The sequence below is a fragment of the Aptenodytes patagonicus genome, chromosome 7 (genome assembly GCF_965638725.1).
Source record: "Aptenodytes patagonicus chromosome 7, bAptPat1.pri.cur, whole genome shotgun sequence".
NCBI lineage: Eukaryota > Metazoa > Chordata > Aves > Sphenisciformes > Spheniscidae > Aptenodytes > Aptenodytes patagonicus.
In genome coordinates, this window is record NC_134955.1 from 20,599,979 (window position 1) to 20,624,547 (window position 24,569).

The 24,569-nt window shown below is 47.4% G+C and overlaps 1 protein-coding gene across 1 annotated transcript in view; it reads right to left on the reverse strand.

Moving 5' to 3' along the window:
• Positions 1 to 5,131: 5,131 nt before the first annotated feature.
• The window catches only part of CD151 (CD151 molecule (Raph blood group)), a 42,716-nt gene continuing 23,278 nt past the window's right edge, over positions 5,132 to 24,569 (reverse strand). Inside the window, exons 3-9 of the mRNA XM_076344253.1 lie at positions 20,417 to 20,520; positions 19,057 to 19,248; positions 14,206 to 14,280; positions 11,607 to 11,711; positions 10,556 to 10,711; positions 8,117 to 8,203; positions 5,132 to 7,304 (exon numbers count right to left, since the gene is read on the reverse strand). Coding sequence (XP_076200368.1) covers positions 7,245 to 7,304; positions 8,117 to 8,203; positions 10,556 to 10,711; positions 11,607 to 11,711; positions 14,206 to 14,280; positions 19,057 to 19,248; positions 20,417 to 20,500 — 759 coding nt within the window. The 5' untranslated portion in view covers positions 20,501 to 20,520 and the 3' untranslated portion in view covers positions 5,132 to 7,244. The remainder of the gene's footprint in view (positions 7,305 to 8,116; positions 8,204 to 10,555; positions 10,712 to 11,606; positions 11,712 to 14,205; positions 14,281 to 19,056; positions 19,249 to 20,416; positions 20,521 to 24,569) is intronic.

Sequence of the window (24,569 nt, forward strand, 5' to 3'; positions counted from 1 at the left end):
CGACCCACCACTCTGCTTGTGAAATGCTGCCTCTTCTCACCCATGTTTGTTTAAATTCGGTTCACTTCCAGAAGGCAGAGCTGTTTTTTTGGTGAAAAGGGTACCAAGAGCCCACATTTGTTGGGACTGTTATTTTAATAGCCCTATCCAGAGCCATTAACTATGGTAAGTGAATTGCAAAATACATTTGAATAACATTTGGGCGTTGGTTGGGGTTTTTTTGTTGTTGTTGAAAAACATATTTAATACATATGCAGCCTTCTTTGCTGTCCTATGATTTAAGGCTCCACTCCGTGCTCTGGGGTTCAGGAGTGTTCAACTTGGAAGTGTAGACAAACCTCAGAAATGTTTCTTTTGAGTAATTCTGCCACAGCTGCCAGCTAGAACCCAAACAACTGAATCATTCATGAGCCCATCTACAGAGCATGAGGCATTCAGCAAAGGAAAGAGCAGGTCAGCCTTCAACTGACTGCTATTAAAAACTTTCATTAAGGTCCTGGAAGAGAGCAGTGGGAGAGGGAGAAAGGAGGAAAAGGAAATAAATTATAACATTGATCACGTTTGTGGATCGATGGAGGAGGAGGGATGGAAAATGCAAGGAAGGACAAAATGTGAATTAACCTAGGATATCTTAGAGAGTCGGACATGTTTAAATGGGACAAGATTTAATTTAGATAAATATAAAAGAGTACCTGACAATGTTCAGCATATAAGAGAGCAATAACATGCAAGAGAGGAGCTGTAAGAGCTGGGCGTGGAAGGACGTGTCTTCAGATGTCATTTTGTAGTGATATTAGCTGTTATTTTGGTCCTGGGGGAACTGAGCTGACATCCCCCAGGAGTGGTGATAGCAGTTGAAGTCCCAATCCCAAAACCTGAGCCTAGTGCCTCACATCTCAGGCCCTCATTGCTTAATGCTGCATCCCAGAACAGGCAGCAAGAAATCAAAGCATGTAAAACAACCTGGGAAAACAACTAGTCAGTAAAGACTGCTTGGGAGGGTTAAAAGGCAATTAAACAGGCAGCTCTCCCAGGAAAGAGGAAGCTTTGTCAATACTTAAAATATGTGCTAAGAGTACAGCATGCTACTGAGCGGCGCACACAGCTCTCTGCACAGACACCCCCACGCCGTGGGTCTCCTGGCATCTATCATGTACTTGCCATATGAGCGTAGATGAAACGCCTCAGTTTCTTCTGTAAAACAAAGAAAGGGGCTGAAGCTTTTTGGTGCTACCCTGCATTCCCCCAAGGACGATGGCCATGCACTGATGCAGGCATCTGCCTCCTGCCATCAGCAAGGTGCTGTTAGGCAGATGCCTATTTATTTACAGCCAGTGGCAGGCAAGAGACATGCAGCCAAATGTTAACGGGCACAGCTAGGTTAACAAGAAAGCCGTTTGCTCAAAAAAATGAAGCCTGGAAATGCCTGATGCTCAGCAGCTCCTTTTCTGCAGTCAGGAGCAGTAATCAGAAGAGAGAAAGCTGCTGATCCGGATAGCCTCAGTGCGTGCAGCATCCTTTCTGCTAATGCAGGCAGCCAAGAAAGCAGGAGGAGCAGCCTCCTTTGCAGGGAGTAAGAGGACTTCAAAGCCCTAGTGTGCCTGATGATCTGCTGTGCTGGACTGAGTCACTGAATGAATTTGGTGGGCACCAGCATCCCTGCTGTTCATGTGATTATAGCTCATTTGAGAGCATCATGCCCCCTCCCCGCAACAAATTTGTCATTTCTGAAAGCACCACATGAATCTGCTCCCCATTGCCTCCCTGGCGAGCCGGGCGGTGCCACCGGCACAACCACCACCTCTCCTCCTGACTGGACTTTGGTGCAGAGAAGCGGCAGGCAGACACGCTCTTCCTGCAGAAGCAGCTCGCTAGGGAGACACGGCACAGTGTGGCCAGCAGCCCAAAGAGCCACTCTTTAATAGCACAGGAGCCGGCCCAAGACCCCCACAGCAAAACCAGCCATGCCAGGAGAAGCTGTCAGTCTCTGCTCACACGCACCTGTGCCCCAATTCAGCAACAGTGCTGCTTGAGGCATCTCTTGTCGCTGCTTGGTGCTGTGTGAGCCGCACAGAGCACCCAGCAGCTTTTCCCAGGGGTACATGCACACACATACACATGGAAACCTGGGGATGTTTCATGGCAGGAAAGGTGAGAGCATTCCCCTTTGCCATTTCCCAAGCAGGCTGTATTTGTCGTATCTCGCCAGGGAGGAGAGTATCGCTGCCTGCTCCTTGTCTTTCTCTACTGCCACAGCCCTGCTCAGCCCCAGCCCAGCAGGAAAACAAGGATATTACAACCACTGCCAAAGGGAGGCTTTATAAATGGTGAAAGAAAGTGGCACCAAGGCCTCCCTGGGGGGGTGAAATTTCTCCCAATTAAATGGCAGGAGCCAAAAGGGCATGTTTGTGAACTGGTTTGGGGTTAGAAGCAGCCCTGCAGGGGAGCATGAAATACTTGTGTCTTGTTTGAAACTGCAGGAACAGGGTGACTGCCCCAAAGCTGGACCCTTGTAGAAACTATTTACCGCTACATCTGTCTTCCCTTTTATTCTGAGCAAATTGTACTAACCACCCGGGCACCCCGAGAGCAGACCACTGGCTAATTGCTGCAAAGGGCAATTAGCACAGCCCAAATCTCCAGGTCTGGAGGGGGAGAAATCCGCGCTCCCGCCTCGAGAGGTGGCAGCACCCAGAGACCTGAGGCTGCGCGGCCCGTGGGGATGCTGCAAGATGGTAATTGCACCCTCATCACAGACACTGCGTAAGAAGTCAATTCAAACAAGAGAAATCGCTTTTAAGCAATTGTTTCACACTGAAAGACACTGTGCTACAGACTTCACACATGCCACCCCACGACAGTCTTGCAGAAGGGGGGCTAATTTCCCTTTGAGGGTGGGAAAGGGTGACTGGAGTCACACTGCACCCCTAATGACACAGAGGGGAATGGGATGAGGCACGAGGAGGGCACTTGTGGACATTTCTCTTTCTGCCATGTCAGAACAGCTGAGGTCGCCCGGTGGCCGTTTGGGACACACTGTTAACACAAAGCCATCCATGCCACCTTCTGTGCGCCCACTGCAAGCGTGCAGGCAGGAGCCCAGCCTGCCCCACTCCTCCAGCCCCACCTCAGTAAACAGCCCTCCAGGACGAGCCCTCCTTTCTTCATTTGTGCTCCACCTTCAACTCAACTCTCCTGAAAACAGGCAGCCAGAGCCACACACGGGTCTTGGGACAAGGCCTCATAAATGGATGCGACCACATCCCTGTCTTACCCAATGCATCTCAGAAGCGCATCTGCCTTCCTCACAGCGGTACCGTAGCAGTGGCACTGGCTCATCTCACCACTGAGTCATCCAGGTCTGTCTCCTCGCATATGCCAACACATTTGTGGGTTTTTTTAGCAGAAGTCCCTGCTCTGAGCCAAATGCAGGCCAGGTCAAGCCCTCAGCCTGTCTTGCATAACCAGTGCCTTGCTGCAGCATGAAAATCAGTCACGTTGCTGGGGCTGGAAGGAGCGACCTTCCCTTCCAGGCGAGGGAACACCTGTGTGACCTGTACTGCGCTTCCCTGGGGCTTGGTGACACCAAGGCCCTGCTGCCCACAGAGCCAAGCAGCTTGAATTAGACTCACTTGAATTACAGGAGCTGAATTCAGAGTGTACTGTGCTAAGCCCTGAGAGCCACCAAGTGGCCATGCCCATTAGCTGCAGGCAGGCGTTTCCATCTGGCCAGATACAGGCATATTTGAAACTTGTAATGTAATTTTCAACCTTAAATCCCAAAGGGTAATAAAAAAGGGCACACATCTGCTCCTCCTTTTTGACATGTCTGTGATGCAAGGTGGCTACAAGCTACTCCACAGCACATAGAGCAAATACTCAGCACATACCAGCACATAGCATCTACACACACCCTGTTATCTCACAGTGGTAGGAAGAGGCAGCCCTGCTGCAGTAGCCCACCTATGTCCTTATAGTCAAGACAGAGAGGGGAAAGATTTCCACTGTCTTTGGGGTATGGGGAAACAGGGTGTAGGAGAGCACAGCAGAGCCCTGAGCCAATTTGTACCCTCAACTGGTCTTCTTAAGCAGACCAGACTGCTAATCTGTCCTGGTTTTGGCTGGGATAGGGTTAATTTTCTTCCTAATAGCTGGTACAGTGCTGTGTTTTGGATTTAGTATGAGAATAATGTTGATAACACACTGATGTTTTAGTTGTTGCTAAGTAGTGCTTACACTAGTCAAGGGCTTTCCAGCTTCCCATGCTCTATAGACTGAGAAGGCTGGAGGTGCACAAGAAGCTGGGAGGGGGCACAGCCAGGACAGCTGACCCAAACTGGCCAAAGGGACATTCCATACCATGTGACGTCATGCTCAGTATATAAACTGGGGGAAAGCTGGCCGGGGGGCCACTGCTCGGGGACTGGCTGGGCATCAGTCGGCGGGTGGTGAGCAATTGCATTGTGCCTCACTTGCTTTTTATATTCTTTTATTATTATTACTATTTTATTTCAATTATTAAACTGTTCTTACCTCAACCTCCGAGTTTTCTCACTTTTACCCTTCTGCTTCTCTCCCCCATCCCACCGTGGGGGGGAGTGAGCAAGCGTCTGTGTGGTGCTCACTTGCCGGCTGGGGTTAAACCACGACATAATCACAGGCAGCAGCTGGGCCAGCAAGGTGAAAGTAAGTCACCCGACGGCAAAGGCCCTGTTCTGTCTGCCTCAGCACTCTGCACGTGACGAGAAAGTGCAGCCTGTGTGACAAGAGAGGTCACTCAGTATCCCAGTGAGTACAGTTAGGTGTATCACAGACCCCTGAGCAGTGCTGGGTGCACACACCTCCATGCACAGACCACGGCTGACGTGCAATACCTGGTACCCTGAGGTTCTGCGACTTCAGCTCTCAGGGTGCCACACAGAGGAGCAGTCTACAGCACCCCATGGCAGCAGATCATAACCAGGCTGGCAAGATCAGTGACGTGAAGCAGATTCTTCCCCAGCTTCCTTCTCAGCCTGGCCCCTTAGACCAGCTTCTTCTTGAGGAACTGGCTCCTCACCAGCAGGATCTGAGGAATCTATATAAACCATCCGGCTCACAGTACCCCTTCAATTTTGCTACACAGCGTAAGTACAGAATGTTAAGCTTTATTTTTCTATTGGCCAGCAACTTAAGCTGCGTTAAAACAAAAAAAAAGCAATGAACATTATTAACACAGAGAAAAAGTATAAAACAACTCAACGAACACAAGCCAACTTACTGTTCGTATCTCATTCTTCCTGGCCTCTCCCAACCCTGTACAATTTATTTGAAGGGAATGGGTGAAGGCAGCTATGAAGATATGCTTAAGAAACTAGAAATATTGCTTCAAGCAACATGCTCAATATTTTCCTCTTAGTTAGTAGTCAATACTTGTCAGGAACTTGATTATAAAACAAGAAATAATTTAGATTTCTCCTTTAGATCATTACACAATAATTTAGATTTCTTTCCCCTCTTTCCTACTGCTGTGGAACCAAGGATACACCTCAGTTCCTCCACCTCTCTTTCTGCATTAGTTAAGGATTATTTCATGGGGCTGATGTTGATGGGGGAGTTTCAGATTGACCTGCTCTGAATTTAACTTGTCACCCTTTAGTGCCAGTCCAAGATTTCTGCTCTGTGAACTAAAAATCCCACGATGGTGCAAGACCCTTTAGGGGTCTGGGTAATTTTGCTCATGTTAGCTGTCTGCTGCCAAGGGACAGGACTCAGTCGGCACCACTAAAAGGCCAGGAGAGGGAATAAATTTGTTTGTTTATAAAAGGGCTTGTCTTCACTGCTTAGCAACACCAAAACCCCACAGCCCTTTCTGCTTCATGGGTGTAACAGGCATACCAGGAAGGTGAGAACAAGACAAGAGGCACATGAGATCCTATGAATTCAGGCTAAGACCCTGTTGGCATCATGATGGCACTAAGTCCATGGCAGTGGTGATGTCTATGTCCTGTATGTATCCAGGATCCCAATGCAGAGAGAATATTTAATTAAAACCTATTCCTCTGCAGCAAACAGACAATTAACCCAGCACTACCAATTTACCAAGTACACTGGGGCAACTGGTTGAAGCTGACTCTCCTGACCTGCTCGGCAGTAACCAGTAAAGTGGGCTTCCAGATCTCATTAAAGCCAGAAAACCCTCAGCTGATTAATGAGCTCTTTGGAGGCTGATAAAACATTTGTATATATTCATTTCCTGTCCAAGAGAGACAAGCCTGGAGGTTTTAATTAGAAAAATCAAGCCAAGGGCATGTCTCAACATGTAAGAGATGTGAGAAGGTATTTCCACTAACCCGACAGGCTACGGGGTAGCAAGATATGCCAGCTCCAACAGACCAGTTCTTCACCAAACCTCAGCAGGGGATAGGTAGGAGGAAACAAAGTTTTCTCACTCACACTAGAAGCCACTCAATAAAACAGACTAGACCCAAAAGAACTAGAAAGTAGTCCATCGTCTTTGCTCCAGAATCACTAGGAGACAAAAGGCCTCTTGTGGCTCCTAATGGCACTGTGTTGTCAGAGCTTCAAGGAAGAGGAGGAAGGATTGCTGAGAAATCCTAAGGCACCCACATCTTGGCAACGTCAGAGTCATGACAAGATTTCAACTGCACTAAGTTGTGCTCCTGATCAGCAGGGGGAGTAGCTCCTGCCCCAAGGAACCAGACAAGCATCCTCTCAGGTGGAGAACAGCTGTGTTAGGACATTGGTGAACACTTGGGAGGAGGGAGAGAAATCTTCCACGTATGAGAGACTCTGGCTCCAGCTCAGCGCAGAAACATCATCTGTCCTCAGTCAATGCCTGGTGCTGCTGAGCCACTTCTCAGAGAGCAAACGATGGTTCTTGTATAGCATCCTGATACCTTCATGTTGGCTCAGGAAAAGCCTCAAGAGAAATGGCCCTGAATAAATCTTGCTTTGTAGTTATAACAAGGGACTGTTTTGCTAAAGCTTCTAGCAGAATATCCACAGCTCTTTTGTTTCTTGACAATGAAGAGAACCCACTGAACTCCTGGCTACCTTGTACACAACAAGGAGGGTGACTTTCCCCCAGAGGGGCAGGTAAGGCAGTGCATGGTTTGAGAGGCATTTAATTACAGAGCCAAGTCCTCAGGTTACAGACGCTTCTGTGGTGGTGGTGGAGAGTGGTCAGGTTGGCAGGCGCTAAGGGAAGTGGCAGAGGGGGAGCGACAGAGTTCCCAGAGTTATTAATATGGTTCTGGCTTTAAACTCTTGTACAAGCAGCAGGTGAAAATCATCCCAAAGATCTACAGGGTGTAAAGAGAAGAGAGAAATGCATGAAAAAACAGAATGGATGCAGCGGAGGCAGCAGCTTGCAAACTAACAGTCTGCACCCACACTGGAGTGGCAGCTAGCTCCTGCCTGGGGATACCGCACTCCAGCTTGCAATAAGCAGCAGGAGAGAACATAACCTGTGCTAATCCTTGTAATTAATCACCAGCAACTTCTCTGGAGTGTAATTTGGCTACTTGCCAGAACGAAGGGGAAGATGAGGAACTCTCAGAGACATCTGCATCTGGAAGAAAAGAATATCCTGTGCCCTCCCCTCTAAAATGGGAGTGGGGGGCATCCATATCCTACCCCATTATTCATCACCCTCTCCCAAATAATTTGCGGACCCACAGTGCCTTTCTTCAACATGACACAGCCAAGGGAGAAATTCTGGATGACAAAATAATCCTAATGAACCGGTGTAGGAAACTCCTCCAGACTGGCTCTTCAGCTGCGCGGGCAATCATGGCACATCCCCACAAGAGGTCTCTCTCAGGCTGCCAAACCACCTACTATGGCCAGCACTGCCTTCCCCACAGCCCTGGAGCAGAAGTCTCTCCCCCTTGCCCAGCTGGTTGCACTCCTTCACCAGAAGTAAATTTTACAGATCGGCAGAAGAGGCTTTTGCTTTGGAGCTAGTGAATCCTCAGGTCCTCGAAGCACCTAGCAACTTCTCCTTGCCAGGCAGGGAAGAGCCTAAAACATCCGATTTTTTTTTCCATCCCTCAGCTCTGGGGTTCCTTTACCTTCTGCCCAGCACCCCCAAAACTCCACTCAGCCCTTTTACCTGCACACAAGCAATGCTGATCCCCACTGCCCCGATAATTTTCAGATGCTCTTGAATGAAGTTTTCCAGCTTGGTAATGCAACCACTCTGCAGGGTGAAAGGAGGGACATGGAAAATCAGCTTCATTTTAACCTCTTGTTCACTTTAATCCAATGGTTGCAACCCTTGAAAGCAACACTATAAAAAGCACTGCCTGTGAGCAATCTCATCCCCCAACATCACTGGAAAAGCTGATGTAATGATGATGTAAACTGCATCATGTTTTGTATTGCTCTGGACCTACTGGCTCAGGAACTGTTGAACAAACCCAAGGCGGCTGCTAGCTAGGCAGGAGAAATGCAGAAGAACCAGCTACATCACACAGAAGGAGTGTGTCATTTTTCTCTGAGATATGTGGAGAAAGGTTCCCTCACTCACTGCCTAGCAAATGCCTGGAGAGGATGTTTACTTCCATCAGGCCAAAAGGCCAAGGAAATGCTGCTGAGTGGATCCAGTACCAAGAACTCTAACATGACAGGAGCCTTTTAATAGTAAATTCCTCCCACTGCTATTTATGACAGCAACGAGGTTCCGTGAGAACCTGGAAAGCCAGGCTCTGCCTGCCTCTGCCTTGCAACTGCATCCTTGGCTGGCAGCGTGACCTCCCTGTTTCAGGCCCAAGTTTTGTTGTCATAAGGCAAAAATAAATCAGTAAGAGCATTCTCTGTTGGGGTTTTTTTGTTTGTTTTGGAAGAGTTCCCTTTAAATAATTAAACTGTTTGAGGCAGGTTTTCCATGGTAACATCAGGGGGATTTACTGTGTAGGCTACAGCAGTGTCCCATGGGTGCTGGGGGCCCTCCTGCCCCAGGAGTTTGCAGTGAACAGACACCTACACACACGCAGGCAGAGGGAAGGAGTGAGCACACAGCCCTCCAGGGAGGGGTGGCAAAGGCCTCACTTTTCCCATGCCCGCATCAGGTTTTAGAGACAGCCCCAGCTGCCCTGATATGAAGCAGTTATTCCTGTTCCCTGATCTGACCCTTTTCTAGATTTTTCTTCCCCAAAGCCACTAAAATCCTTTCTGAACTCTGACTGAGACCTCATATCATGATATACAGCATCTGACTGTGGATCCAAACCTCCCCTTACAGCTTTTTCTCCTCTAGAGCTTGCCCAATACATTTGGCAGCCTACAGGGCCTCTCTTAATAAAGCAGCTGGGCAGTCGCCTGCAGCTTCATGCAGCACAGAGAGAGGATGGGAATTGCCAGCCCTGCCCCTCAAATGGTTGTGGGTTTCCACTCTCAGAAACACCTCATCAGCCCTTGGACTCTTTTTCTGTACTTCCTCGTTGAGTCTTGCCTGGAAGGCACAAACGTTATGGGAAAGCCTTCTTCCTGAAGAGCAAAATCTAGCCTAGCAGCTGGACATAAGAGGGGCTTTGGTAGATCAGAAAAACTGGACTTCATCTCCCTATTCATTCCACAAAAATACATGGTTGGTTTCCTTTCAGCTGTTTGAGTTGCTTGGCTTAATGAAGATGTTATTCACACTCCTCTTCCAAGTCCTGCTCAAAGCACAGACTGTGAGGAGAAATACCTGCTCTGAAGGGGCCATCTCTTCATCCACAGCCCTCCTTAACTGTTAGGGGGACAGGAACAAGGAAAAAGCTCCAGTTGCTGCTCCCCAGGCTCAGTACAGCCAGCCAAGGTGCTGGTTCCACTGATGAGAAAAAAGGACTATGCTACTCCAAAGAGAGTGTCACAGTGAGCAAGTTAAAGCCAGATGACAGGACTGGAAGGTGTCAAAATAAATGCAAGAACTTTTACCAGCCTTATGCAAACTGGATGAATAAATGGTCTGAGAGCTACCTGTTTACTTACTCAGCTAGTCTGAGATTCAATTTGCTTTTTCTAGAAAAGAGACAAGCCCCTCTATCTCAACTCCAGCCTTTTCAGCCCAAACTGCAGCCCACTGGAACTGGCCTAATTTGTCTGCTACAGGGCCCTCTTTCTTCCCCATATGCTGTTTCTTCACACTGTAGGTCAAATCCCACTATCTCAATCAAGGACCAGAAGTATCTCCATTTGCACCTCGCTGAGTAATTCCAACGACAGGAAGCTGTGTCAAATGTAGGGCTCACATCCAAGCCTCTTGCCAGAACCAACCTCTCCCACTTCCCCCTATCACTAGCATACTCTGTAGTAACAAATATAATTTATTATTTTTCTCTATATAAATAATATATTTTTAAATAATTTATAATAAATATATTTTTACATATAAAATAATAGCGTAGATGGCTGAATGCTCAACTAGAGAAATTAATTCTGCTTTCTAAGGAATCCTACTGACTGAAGCCTACTGACAGTTTGCAGCAATAACCTAACACCCTCACTCCCTGCCCACCTGCTTTACATACTTTATGACAGTCAGCTCTGAAGTCCTTTTGCTCTTTACCTCCTTGTAGATGTTGGAAGGATGGTCTCTTCGGCCACACAGGTCGGTTATCGTCTTACAGCAGCTGTCTGGGACTTTCCGTCCATTGGCCTCTGGAGATTTGATCCACGAGCTGTTAGCCCAGTCTGTGTAGTTGTTGCTCCCACAGCACTTGAACTGCATGCACACAGAGCAAAGGCTGAGCCTGCAAGCACTGCAACCTCCTCCCTCCAGCCTCCCACACCAAGACCTGGGCTTCACCCTCCTTTGCAGAGAGACTCTAGCTAGCTCACAGGCTTTTTCTTTTTTTTTTTTACGCTACTATAATTATTAGTGACTTTTGTGTTAAGAGTCTCCAAAATGGCCATTAAATATCAGCTTCATCCATCTTTCAGCAGCTGTGAGTTTTGGTTACTGCTGGAATGAACTGTAACCAGATCGCACCTGCAGCCGCCTCAGCTCTTAACCACTGGACTGGAGAGTGTTAATGGTGATAACAGGATAAGTTGAATTACCAGTTACTATTGCAAATGCACCTGCTATGGCAGTATGCATATAGTAGGCCCCATGCTTTGAAAGTGCCTGTGCACAAGGGTCCTTTCTGTGGGAAGGCCTGTCAGAACTGCAGCAGCCCTAACCTGAACCACTCCTGAGCCAGACACAGCTAGCGAGAGTGGCAGGAAGGCTCTTCTTTCATTACATCTTGCTCTCTAGGGTACTGAGAAGCTTAATGAAAAATGTCAGCAATTTCTCCAAAGCTTTGAAGTGGGAAGTAGAAACAGCTGCCAGAGTGACTTGGCAGCTCCAGTTCACTCTGGGAGCAATTCAGATGCTGTTTCCCCAGTGCTACTGGGCATGCAATTCAGAGATCACACCATGCAATTCTGCCGGTTGTGTGGCCCAGGCCCTGCACCCCACCCAACCTTGTCTTGAATCAGAAGAAGCAGAACATACACTCAGCATACAGAAGAAACATCTGTATGTTGGATATCAAGAGCCCGTGATGCCTTTTGTGTGTCTGATTTTAAGCCCTGCAATTGCATTAATTCTCCCTGCCTCTAGAGATACCTACCTCCTGCTGCAGTTTGTCTACTGCACTGGTAACACTCTCTTCTCCCTCCTGCCGGTACTTCTGGGTCATGGTGTTCTTCAAATTTTGCTTCAGCTCCATGCTCAGCTGAATGGAAGAGACAAGTCGGATAAAATCACAAGGCAAACTCACTCGTCAGAGTGACCCAGAGCCCTGCATACGTTTCATTGCCTTTGCTCCAAGAGGAAAGCAGAGAGCCTAGGGGAAGCTACAGCTTCCTTCAAGATCATCCTCCAAGGTTGGACTGGACAGGCTGATTTCCAACTGATTACAGATCATGCCTCCATTTTAATAACTGGAAGGAGGTGCTTCAGGACAAAGTTTCAGCCTGCGCTACACATCACCATATGGGTCCTTACCTTGAATATGTAAGATTGCCAAGAGACGCCTGCATCAAAAGAGAATACAAAACTGTGCCTGCTTTAATATGAATATGCCTATGAGACCACGTGCAGTCTTCTCCCTCTGAAGCCTGTGACAAAATACTAAAAAACAAATCACTGTCCAGGAGCAGGAAGAAATCAGAGTCCTGGGCATGCTGGACTGAAGCCATGTAGTCTGAATAGCTCTTCTATCAGCACCAAAAAGGATGCCACAGGAGGGAATTAAGTGTGCGATTGCAAAAGTACTGCAAAAGGCCTTTCTTGATAAGTGACAGAGAGATGAAGTCTGATTTTGCAAGTACACAATTTCTGAAAGCATCATCATAAACCACTGGCATGTTCAGATGATTGGATTCAAACATTTATTCCTGTGGAGGTTCTTTTAATCAAGCTGAATTCTTCTCACCCATCCAGGTGACAGCCAAAAAGTGCCAAAGAGCTGCATCTTTTTTTTGTCATCCTGGTTCACACAGCAACACTGCTTTAGTCCAAAACCTGTGAAATTCTAAGTTTCCTATACCAATAAACAACATCAACATGCATTTTAGATGGGGTCAATGAATGAAACAGGTCGGTAGCCTCTCTATACACCTTTTATTCTACACAGTAAGTAGTAAATGAGAGGTCAAACATCTGGTTATGCTGAACTGTGCAAAATACAGTCTGCAGTTTATTTTCCCTTTGAAACACTTTCTTCCAACCCCATGTGTTAAATGGGGACAACACCTACCTCACAGAGATGATGTGAGGCTTCATTCATTAATATTTGCAAAATGCTTTGAGATCCTGGGCTGGGAAGCTCTACAGAAGTGCAAAGGACTTAGTGTAATAAAAAGAAAGGAAAAAGTTCAGCAGCTGGAAGGCATCAGAGGCAAATAAAGAGGAGAGTCCATTAGCAGAATTATTACTTGGGATAAAAGCAGTTACCTGCGGGCTCACGGGGAAGAACTGCAGCATGGAATAGAGGAGATAAAAGAAACAGTTTAGACACACACTTGCAAACCTTAGACACCAAAGCAAAGGCTGAAATAAAAAAAGTGGCAAACAAAGCAAGCAGCCTGCAACCAGCAAAGAAGGGGGATTTGTCAGCCAGAGGGCAAGGGGAAGTGCAGCTATTGATCAGAGATGTCCTCAACTAATCTAAAGCACTCAAGGGTACAGCTCTGAGTATGTTGTTCCTTATTTCAACCTAAGGATCAGCTCCTCTTCATCCATTGTCATATATGAACCTCGTGCCTTTGCATGGATGGATGGATGGACCCTGGCTTCCTGCCATGCCTGCCAGGATTGATCTTTCCCTGTTAAATATGCACACTCATACCACTGATCCCTCTTGGCAGGAGCCAGCACAGTTCTTTGGCTCCTCACAAACCGCCAGTGCCCATCTTAGTGAGGCAAAGCACAGAAGGACCAAGAGAAAAAGGAATGGCAAGGCATCCTGGCAGTGAAGCCAACAAGATGGCATGTCCAGCTGCTTTTCAGACAGCCACTTGACAACAATCCTAATTTGCCATTTCCAATCAATTTCCAGACATGAGAGCAACTTCGCAGGCTGTTTGTGCCTTGGTGGTTAAACTCCCTTTAGAAAACAAAGTGATGACTTAAGCCTCTGCTCTCTGCAACTGCAAAAAGTGCCAAGCTAGAAATGCAGCTGTTGAGAGCCTGTGCTGTTCTCCGCCCCTCAGCTGGGCTGGTTAAAGCTCTCAAAAACTTCTTGACCTGAAAGGACCTCTCAGCTGGATCATTCATTATCTTTGCCAGTTCAAAAGTATGGCAGCTAGCTTGCTGGATGCAGCAGGAACTGTTCCTATGTCCTGAATATACTAAATGGCACTAACGTGATTTCAGTTGCTTGCACTATGCCTTGAAGGGCATTAGGAGAATTCCTAGATCTACACAGCCTCAAAAATTGTCTTCTACAAGGCTCTGCAAAAAAACAGCGCACAAAGGTGAACCACAGGAAGGAGCTGAGCAGCAAGGCCGAGCAGCCTCCCTAGAGGTCCCTAGACCACCACTTTGTCAAAAACAGTAAATAATCCAAGGTCTTCTGTATGGGGAGGGGAGTGAATACAGACATGTGGAAAGGTGAACCACAACCAGACCCTAGGTCCCAAGCCTCCAATAGGATGGAGAAATGGGATGATAACCAGCTATTTTCTCTCCTTGGTTTGAGCCTCTAAGGACTAATGTCCACTCACCTGCTGGTAATAGATATAGGCCAGGATTCCAGCAATGATCTCCAGGAGAAAGATGCACAGCAACAATATGAAGTACTGTAAAACAATGGGAAAAGCAGGACATTAGAACAGAATGTAAGGAGATGCCGGGAGCCAGCTTTTCATTAGCTGGTAAAATGCATGACTGTCTTCATCAATGCTTTTCTACAGCAGTGTTCAAAGGCAGGGGCTGGGATTAAAACCTCAATAGGGTAGGAAAGGAACAGTCCCACAGCTTAAAAAAAAAACCACCAAACCACAGGATAACTGAAGACAAGCAGCAGCAAGTGTGAGTTTAACTCACAGAGCCAGAGGGATGTAGAGAATGAAAAAGTGGAGGCAACTGAGGTAAGATCACTAGACAAAAGAAAGTGGTTGCTGGATAACCTGATGACTACACTCATTATCATAGAAAACATCTGATTCTGACATCAATAAAAAAAAAAATTGAAGCTTTTGCTTGTTTTGATAATGTTTAGGGCATTTCCCCAAGTTACTAAGGAGCAATGTATGTTATCAGGATGATTCAATAAAGCAACAAAGGGCCCATTTCACCAAGAATATAGCAGACCAGCTAAGCATAAGCATAAGCATAAACCATAGATTTATGTTCCCAGTGACTTCTGTGGGGCTCAACCACAGACTGAAGGGCACTATTGAAGCAGATGGACTTTAGCACTGATTCACACTCAGGACTGTGACTATATGTTCTGCTGAACTAGGATCTAGAGGGAAAAGCTCAGTATCTCAAAACCAAAGTGAGAAGAGCTCTTAGAAGACTAAGAGGAGAACATGACTATTTCTTAAAAGGGCTTAATGGCAGTGAAATGGAAAGGGATGTGCTCTGCTTACCACAAGGAGAATCAAATAGACAGTACAGAAAACTGTTTGGGAGCACTGTTCCTATACACAAACAGGAAGGGAAGCCAAACCTATGAGGAGGAACATGTGTACTAGATTAAAAGGACTGGGCAGGCCTGAAGACAGAGGGTGATGCAGCCACTTCCTCGTTAGGGTCAAAGAGGGCTTTTCAGGGGGAACCCCTGTCCTGACACACAGCCCCTGCCTTGCTCCTCATCAGCAACGAACAGTTTCTTTACAGATCCAGGCTGTTCTATGACTGGTATTAAATTCATCTTTCTGTAGATAAAGCTGAAGAGATACCAGTTCCAGCCATAACAAGGACCTCATGCTAAGGCCCTGTAAAAGCTGGCCTCCCCAGGACAACAACAAAATATCTCCCATTTTCTGTTTTACCCCTGACCTTAAGAAAAGGCTGTTTCCACGGGATGAAGCAAACAGCTCTCTACAAATGTAACTGGACACCAAACCATCTCTCCCTGGCACAAAGGACAGTGAAGACCTGGACAGAGCAAGCTGACCTACACAGCACAGATGCTTTTTGTTGCACAAGGGTTACACTCCCACTGTGTACCCTTCTTGGTAGGTATTTCCAAGCCCCTTTGCAGGAGTAAAATGACACAGACGCAAACACTCAGGCTTCCTCTTCTGCCCCTGTTGGGATTCAGCAGCTGTGAAGGACAGACAGCTGGGTTTTATCTGCAGACCAGGCTTTAATCTGAGCACACAATCTCAGGCTTTCACTCCCCAGCCCCACACTCTCCCCCGCGGCTGAACATTGACCATCTCTGCAGACGCCTGTACAAGGTACCCATTCATACCAGGGGAATGAGTCACCCAGTGGAGTGTGGGATAGCTAAAGGCTGGTCCCAACACTCACAGGAGGTTGAAATGGGGCAAGAAAGGATCGGCATGCCTTAACACAAAGGCTGGCTTTCTTTTGTTGGGATCTAGTTATGCCCTAACTGATGCTCTGACATCATCTCTCTGCCAAGGAGGGAGCAGGAGGGTGGCAGGATGCTGAGAACCACCAATGAACTGGAAAGTTTCTTTTATTTATTCTTCCCTGCTCTGTGTCATCATGTCAGAGGCATTCAGGTAGAGCTGAGTTGTGTCACCACAGCTTGGCTCATTGTGCTGGCTTACGGTGGCGGACAGAAACAAACATGTATCCAGCAGACCTTAAAAACTTTAAGTCACAATGCCCTAGTAAAACCTTGTAAGGGAGGTTAGTGCATCTGCCACCCGCACATCCAACCTGTCTCTGCTGGTACACTGCCACCATTATCCTTATCTCAGTCTCATCGTACCCTCAGGGCCACTTAAGTATCATGCTGACATAGGGGAGCAGCAGCTTTCACTTTGGACACACACAGAGCACAGGGCTGCTCTCCTTGCTCTTCATCAGGAGTTGCAGGGCTTTCTTACAGAGGTCCGCTCTGGGAGAAGTAGGCTAGCTCTGGCATGGAGCTGCAGGGACATGCCCTACTCGCTTCCCAAGAGGCTGCAAAACAAGTCAGAAACGTAGCATCACCCAGAGGCCTGTAGTAGACGCATGCCTGGACCTGGGTGGGCTCTGGGCAAAATTTACTCTTACTCTGGCTCCAAGCCAGAGTCAGGGCTATGTGGTGTCTCCTCAGGATCTACAGGGTCCAGATTTCTTCCATCCAGCTTCAAGTGTCTGAGTGAAGCACCAAGCTTTAGTGTGTTTTCTCTGAATAATCCAAAGAATGGCTCAACCCGCCTACAATCCAAATCGCTTTCTGGAGAGATCTTTCTACTACCCGAAGAAGAGATATAAAGCAACTATACTCCTAAATCAGCAATCTCACTTCAGTGGGATGGCTCCAGGCTGAAATGCAGCAGGAACGGAAATCATAACTGATGTGTGTTCCCTTCTCCCTATTCAAGGTAGCTAACTAGAATTGGCAGAGCTGACTCTAGAGTGGCAACTAGAGTGGCAAGTCTGAAGAAAGACACCTTCTTTCTTTACATGCAAGGTCTTCTGTTTGATGGGTCCTTTCCTGAGACTCCTGCTTGCATACTTTTGTGTATGAAAGCATGCATCTTGACTGAAGTATAATACAGTAGTGGTTTGCGTGCTTGTAAAGAGCTGGACTGCAGCATCACAGCCAGCCAGGCTGCAGATCCACTGCCATGCCTGCTCATGGAGCCAGAGAAACTCCACATCTGCTGCCCAAGCCTCAGAACTTCACCTGGCTAAGGAAGAACACAAAGAAGGCAAATAAGCAATGACATAAAAAAAGTAGCACAGCTGTGAGTGATGAGCAATGAAATACTATGAAAAGCCTTGAAGTGGGCCCATAAAAGTCACAGTTAGGTAGAAAGGCAGCAAAAAAATTCACAGCTTCCTGAGTCTTCAACAGAAAAACAAACTAAAAACCAGATATGCATTTTACAAACAGCACCCAAAGCTGTCCATAATTGATTTTTAAAAGCACCAAGGAGGCACTGGGGAGAGTGGAGAGTGCTGCTTACAGTCCTCCCTCCCATATTTACGTGGGCCTCTGGTACAGAGAGAAATTGGGACAGGCTGGCACAGACCCCAGCGCACTGACTGTGAAGCTGTCAGGATTACTGTGAGCTCAGAGCTGGCAAAGGCCCCCAGCCAGGCTCACCCAGCCCTGGCAAGCACAGCCCTATCTCTTGTGCAGATTAGTCACCGGCAACCAAAGCAGAGCACAAGCAAGAAGAGACAATAGGCCTGTCGCAACCAGCCACTCTGAAAAGACGTGTGGTGTAAGGAGACAGAGTGACCTTTTGTTCCCAAGAGACAATTATTAGTTTTCTGTGGCAGAATAACAAAGAAAACCCCACCGGATTTTCCATCCGTAGCTTCTGGCTGAGGCAAAAAGACAAAGGGAGGTCTCTTTAGCATGGAGAGTAAGTGAAGCGAGACCAAAACGGACTGCTACAGACCAGGAGCCTAATGAACAAGTACCAGCAATGCACTCACTGTGTCCTCCTCTGTGTTTTATTCTCCCTTCCTGGCCCTACTCTGCCTCTCACGGGGATTACCAGGCCTTCAAAGCAGTGTTACAAGCATCAGGCTTGCTCACGACTCCTATTTCTGCTCCTCTATCCAAACAGAAGAGGGGAAATGGGACAGTCAGGTGAATGAGGATTTGCAAAGGAAGGAGCTGGTGAAGAGTTGCTGAAGTATCCTTTTCTGTAACTGTGAAAGCAAAGAGCCACTGATCATTATTTCAGTCACTGCACTCACCACTGTAGCCCAGATACTAAAAGGAACTGCTGCCACACTCCAGACTGAAAGGGAGATTTGAGAGGGAGGAAGCGGAATAGAAACCCTAGGGCTGGTCAAAAACTTCAGTGTAGGTGGGTGAGCAGGGAGCTCAGGAAGTAACACAGGGAAAGGCGTAAAAGCAGCAGCAGATTATCAAAACAGTGTGGCTTTTTTTGTGGAAGCAAAACTAAAATAATTTTTTTGCAACTAAAGAAAATATTCATTGGAAATGTTCTGATTTTTGACAGCCAAGTAAAAAAGCGTGTTAATTTGGCTTGAACCTACTGTCATTAAAAGCCAGTTTTGTTACAGGTGTCTCACATTTTCCTCTCTCTTCTCATTTTCCAAAAGAGAATATGGGATGGGCAGGGGAGAAGGAAGAGACAAAAACCATGAGATTTTGTTTTGAATAGTTTCAAATAGACGTTCTTACACAAAGTATAGGTGTTACGACTATGTACTTTTGAACCATGCAGTGGTAAGCACATTCTTTGGGTGGATGAAAGGAAATGCTCTGCAGTAGAACCTGTCCCCTAGGACAAGGACAGCACTGCTGTTAGGAGCTGGAGGCCTTAGTGGTATTTGCTCTAGGACAAACAAATAATGTTGGTGCAGAACACAACCAAGATGCTTCCCTCCCTCCCAGCATGGTTCAAGAGAAAATGGGGTGAATCCTCCCCCAAACAAAACAACCAAGCAAAACTTACCACTCTTAGCAAATTCCGACGCTCTTTGAAGGTGGCACAGCAACCAAGGATGCCAGTAACCATGACAACCACCCCAGCCACCACCAGAATATAAGCTGTTGCCGAATATGTGCTGGAGGAGAGCAGGCTGATGTAGTCACTCTTCTCAGCTAGTGTCCAGGTGCCCACTGCCATCACGGCCCCGCCAGCCAGCTGGGTAGAGAGAGAAGCAAGCAAATGAAGGGCATTTGATGTGTGAACTTCCTCACCTTCCAGAGCAACTGGACTGGGATACCAGGACGTGCCTCAGCTCCGTAAGCTGAGCCAAAGATGATCTACAGTAAAGGAAGGACTCCCGGAGGTCTCACTGGGACCGGGAGCAGGCCCCAGTGCACTGGGAGGGGCTGGGCTTCAAGACAGCCAGTTCAGCACTCCAGGCAGCCTGAGATGCAAGCTATCTGAAGCATTTACCTGTGCACAGCAATTCATACTTGGACCAGAGCCTTCCCAAATGTAGCCACACTGTTATCTGGGCAAATATGAAAAAACGTCAAATCTACTGGGGTGCTACCTAGCAGCAGAGGGGAAGAAAACAGCTTTACATCAGCAAGCTTTCCCCTGTTTGTCAGGGAGCAATACTACCAATGAATGACAACCATGCCCAATATCTCCTTCCTAGACTATACATCTGGGGAGAAAGCAGTCAAGGAACTAAACAGCCTGGTTGGTTTAACTGTAACCCTTGCAGCGAATGAACATGGAGAAACCAACCAGACTCCTAGCAGGCCCTTCTCTCTTTGCAAGACTTGTGTTTCTGGAGGGTTTTATGCAGCTTCTAGTAAGCTCAGACGGTTTTCCTTAAAGGTCTGACCTGAACACTCCAATGCTCTGCCCCAGGTAGCAAAGGAAAAAACAATCCTTTGGCATCAGTAACTTCCTGGTGGCAAGCATGACTCTAGGAAGCTCTAGTGTGGACCCAGCTGCAAGAAGGTGTTTGTTATCCTTGCTCTAGCTGTCCCACTCCACTGCCAGGACTCCCTCTGACATTTTGAGAGGAGGAACGGCCAGTCAGTGGAGTCCTCAGGCTCCCTGACAAAGTAAGTCAGGTGAAAAAACAAAGCATGTTTACAGGCTCCCTGTTATTTTCTATACTTGGTAACATGACCTAGGAACAGCCAGAGACTACAGTATCAAACCATAACTTCTGCAGCCTGGGCAGGCAAGCCCAAGGTATGGGATTTCACCCCACAGGATGAAATCTGTGTGCTACTGACGTCAGCGCTTTTTGCCAAAGACTTCATCAAGCCCAAGATTTCTGTGCCCCTGACACCAAAACTGCAGTGCCATCTTAGCGCCTCTGAAATAGACTGAAGTTTCTTACCCAGAAAAAGAAATTGAAGATGAAGAGCAGGTACTTGAGACAGATGGTCCCACATGTTTCCTTCTTTTCCGTATACTCGCGCATCTTTCTGGCTCAGCAAGTTCCTGAAAAAAAAAATCAGAAAAGCTTGAGTCAGTCAGTCATCACACCCCTTCTCCCAAAAGGCCAGCATTACTACTCTCCTCCTGCAAGAACTCTCACTTCCGACCTTTTGCTGAAATAAGCTAGCGAGCAAGCCATTCAACTGACTTCAGGGATGCTAGACAGTACTTGCTTAGATAAAGAGCTCTTGCATCCAGCCCAAATGGGTGACCTACACAGCACAAGACCTTGCACAGTGTGAAAGGGAGGCAGATGGTACCAGCATGTGGCCTTCCTGTACTGCCTTCATTCTCCTTCTCTCTCCCCATCCTGCTGCCGCTTCTGGAGACTCATTTTCCTTTAGATAAATACTTGCAGTGGAGTGTCCTGGTTTTGGCAGGGATAGAGTTAATTTCCTTCCTAGTAGCTGGTACAGTGCTGTGTTTTGGATTTAGGGTGAGAACAAAGTTGATAATGCACCGATGTTTTAGTTGTTGCTAGGTAATGCTTACACTAGCCAAGGACTTTTCAGCTTCCCATGCTCTACCGACTGAGAAGGCTGGAGGTGCACCAGAAGCTGGGAGGGGGGCACAGCCAAACTGGCCAAAGGGACGTTCCATACCATGTGACGTCATGCTCAGTACATAAACTGGGGAAAGCTGGCCGGGGGGTGCTGCTGCTTGGGGACTGGCTGGGCATTGGTTGGCAGGTGGTGAGCAATTGCACTGTGCATCACTTGCTTTGTGTATTATTATTATTATTATTATTATTATTATTATTATTATACATTATTATTGTTATTGTTATTATTATGTAATTTCTATTATTAAACTGTTTTTATCTCGACCCACGAGTTTTTCTCACTTCTACTCTTCCAATTCGCTCCCCCATCCCACCGCGGGGTGGGGTGGGGGAGCGAGCGAGCAGCTGTGTGGTGCTCAGTTGCCGACTGAGGTTAAACCACAACATTGAGGGATCAGACCTACTGTTGTGCGAGCAGTCAAGCCAAAACCATGAATTGTGATCAACGGTACGGTGAGGAAACTTCAGTATAGTTCATGCTCACTTCTTCCTATTTGAACTGAAATAAATGAAATCCCAGACCTGTTATCCAGAAAAATCCCAGTATCAGGCTCCTGACTGCAGCCTGTTAACTGCTGCTTCTGAAGGTGGGGACAGAAACCTCCATCTTTGACATTTACAGAATAATCTGTCTCCAAAGAATATTCTTTCCTCACTGGCATTAGTTACAACTGCCTTAAATAGATCCCTCTCTAAGTTTGGGGTATTTTTAATCTTTACAACTGTAACTGGGAATGTACTTGTTATGCACTCAAATGCCCTATCCTTTTTGAACCCCAGCAATATGTTGGAATAATTAATTCTCTTCTTCACTCTGCTTATTTCTCATGGCCCTTCTCACTGACCAGCTGTCTCCTAGGGCAGGTGTCCCAGCTACTAAGAGGAAGAAATATAACCATTGGCTTCAGATGATCTGACAATGTAAAACGCCACTGCAGATACATAACAAATGGGAGTTCGTTGTGGGTCAGTCCCAGTGCAGTGTTACAGACCTGCTACACTCTTGAGCAGGTTTCTCACAAGTAGGTCTGCAGCAAGTGCAGCTCCATGTCACTTCACTGCCTCCTGCTGATGCCAGAAGGTCTGAACTTCTCAAAAAAAGTATTGTCACCACTGTATGACCAGGCAGACAGGACAAAGGCACTGCCCAGAGCATCACTGCCAGCATCACCTGTGTGAGGCAGTTTGCAGAAGTGCAACCAAATCCACACTACCTCTCCTGCATTCAATTAAAAAATCATCCCTTTCCTCCCCTACCAGCCAGCGGGGAATGACGCAAACACCTTGCACCCATATCAGAGCAAAATGCTTTCCTAAAGCAGCAATTTCCCTGGAAGCAGGCAGGCAAACAGCCTCTCCCCTTCTCCGGAGGCATGGAGTTCATGCTCACTTAGATTACAAAAATTCTTCCCACAAGTGATGCGAGTTTCCTCCGGGGACCCACTGCAGCTGCAACCCAGACATGCAGTACAGACACTCATCTACCTTGGCAAGCCCACTGCAAAACACCTGACAGTGAGGAAAGTGAGCAATGGGTATGCACAGCCAGGCTGCACATCAAGTGGCTATCAGGTTGGGTCAGTCAGTCAGTATTATCTTTGCCACTACACTGCTAACATCTGGTTTTAGAACCAGATGAACCAAGGCTAGGAACAGCAGCTGCCCATTCTGCAGCATAATTGTATTTTATTTGAAGGGAACTGTCTCCTTTTGCTTCATGCCAGCCCGCTCAAAAACCCCAGCCAGGCTTGTGCTTTAGAAACTAATAAATGAAGCTAACAGGGAAGGCAACGGTGAGAACATGCCAGTAGTCCCACCCATGCCTGTCACCCGTCACCATTTCACAAGAAAACATTTTTCTCTAGAATAACATCTGTCAACAACAGTTGGCAGCAGCAGGCTGTTTCACTGGCAAAGGGAGCAGCTCTGAGATGGTGGCATATATCAAGGAGAATAACTCTTCAGAGTTATCTTCAGAAGAGATCAGAACCTCCAGCAATGTTCAGATTAATTACCGTGTTGCAGCACAAAAAGGCCCAGGGCAGTGGGGAGGAATGGATGCTGGTGGTACCGTATGCACTGAACAGACTTGTAAATTCGCAATGAGAAGATGCCCCGTGAACGCAATGTTCATGGAAGGTGACAGATTTACAGCTCCCAGAGGCTTCATTTAGCCACAGAACAGGAATGGCAGCAGCAAGGCAGGCTCCCACAGCCACACACACCTGCACAACCCAAAACAGGTACCTCAGCCCAGACCCGACAGATGCCCTCCAGTAACAGAGTCTAAGGGCTGTGCTTGGCTTTTTGCCCACCCCTTCTAACATCAGGGCCATATGTAGAAGAAAATGCACCACAGGTTTGCTGAGACTCACCCACCATGGTTCATATCACTGATAGCCAGGGGACGGTAACAATGCTTACTGTCCTTGGGCTGGCTCCTTGGCCCAGTTACCCCCTTGCTCCAGAAGATTTCAGGAACCTTTCCCCCTCCTCTCAAAGTATGTCCCCCGCCAAAAAAAAGCCACTACAGGTATTTCCAAGTATCACCATACAGCAGGTGCTGGGCCCTAATGAGGGATGCTAACTTGTCCCTCCTTCTGATCTGAGAGCTCAGAAATCCCAGACCAAGCTGCATCTTGTTCTGGGTGAGGACTGCGCAGACACACAGCTGAGACCGTACTTGCACTCAGATGACAGACAGACTGAAATTCCCCTCAAGACTGCAGGTCCTGCTCCACCGAGCACTGCGTACAGGCCTTTCAGGTGGCTTGGCTTCGCCACTGGGAGGAGAGGATCTGTCTGTTTCCAGAAAGCTGGCAGGGAACAGCTGCAGGTTTATAAAGCACGGTGATTCATGCAGGGACTGCAGGCCATGAATCAGAAAGCAATCAGGGCTGTCTCCTGTTTGATCTATCCTTCCTAGCCAGGAGCAGAGCCGATGGCACTGGCTGCCTCTGCATGCTTGATGACTCACCCAGTGAGCTATTCAGGGAAAGGCAGCTCTCTCCAGAACCTCTTTTTGGAAGTCATGTTTGTGCTCCTTGCCTCACACAGGGTGGCCTGCCGCCTCCCATCGCCTGCAAAGACTGGGTCAGGCTTTTATGCTGGTCTTCAGGGAAAGCAAGTGAGGGCAGGAGACAACAGTGAAATGCCTTTCCCAAAGAGCCCAGGCAGTGGAGAGGTGAGCTACAATCTGCCTCACAGGCTAAGGGTGACTTCGGACTCTGAGCCTCATGGTCCCAAAAAGCACAGAGGTGTTCATCTGCACCACAGCACCGCGATCATAGAATCATAGAATCATAGAATCATTGAGGTTGGAAGAGACCTCTAAGATCATCGAGTCCAACCGTCAACCCAACACCACCATGCCCACTAAACCATGTCCCTAAGCACCTCATCTACACGCCTTTTAAAAACCTCCAGGGATGGGGACTCCACCACTTCCCTGGGCAGCCTGTTCCAATGTTTCACCACTCTTTCAGTAAAG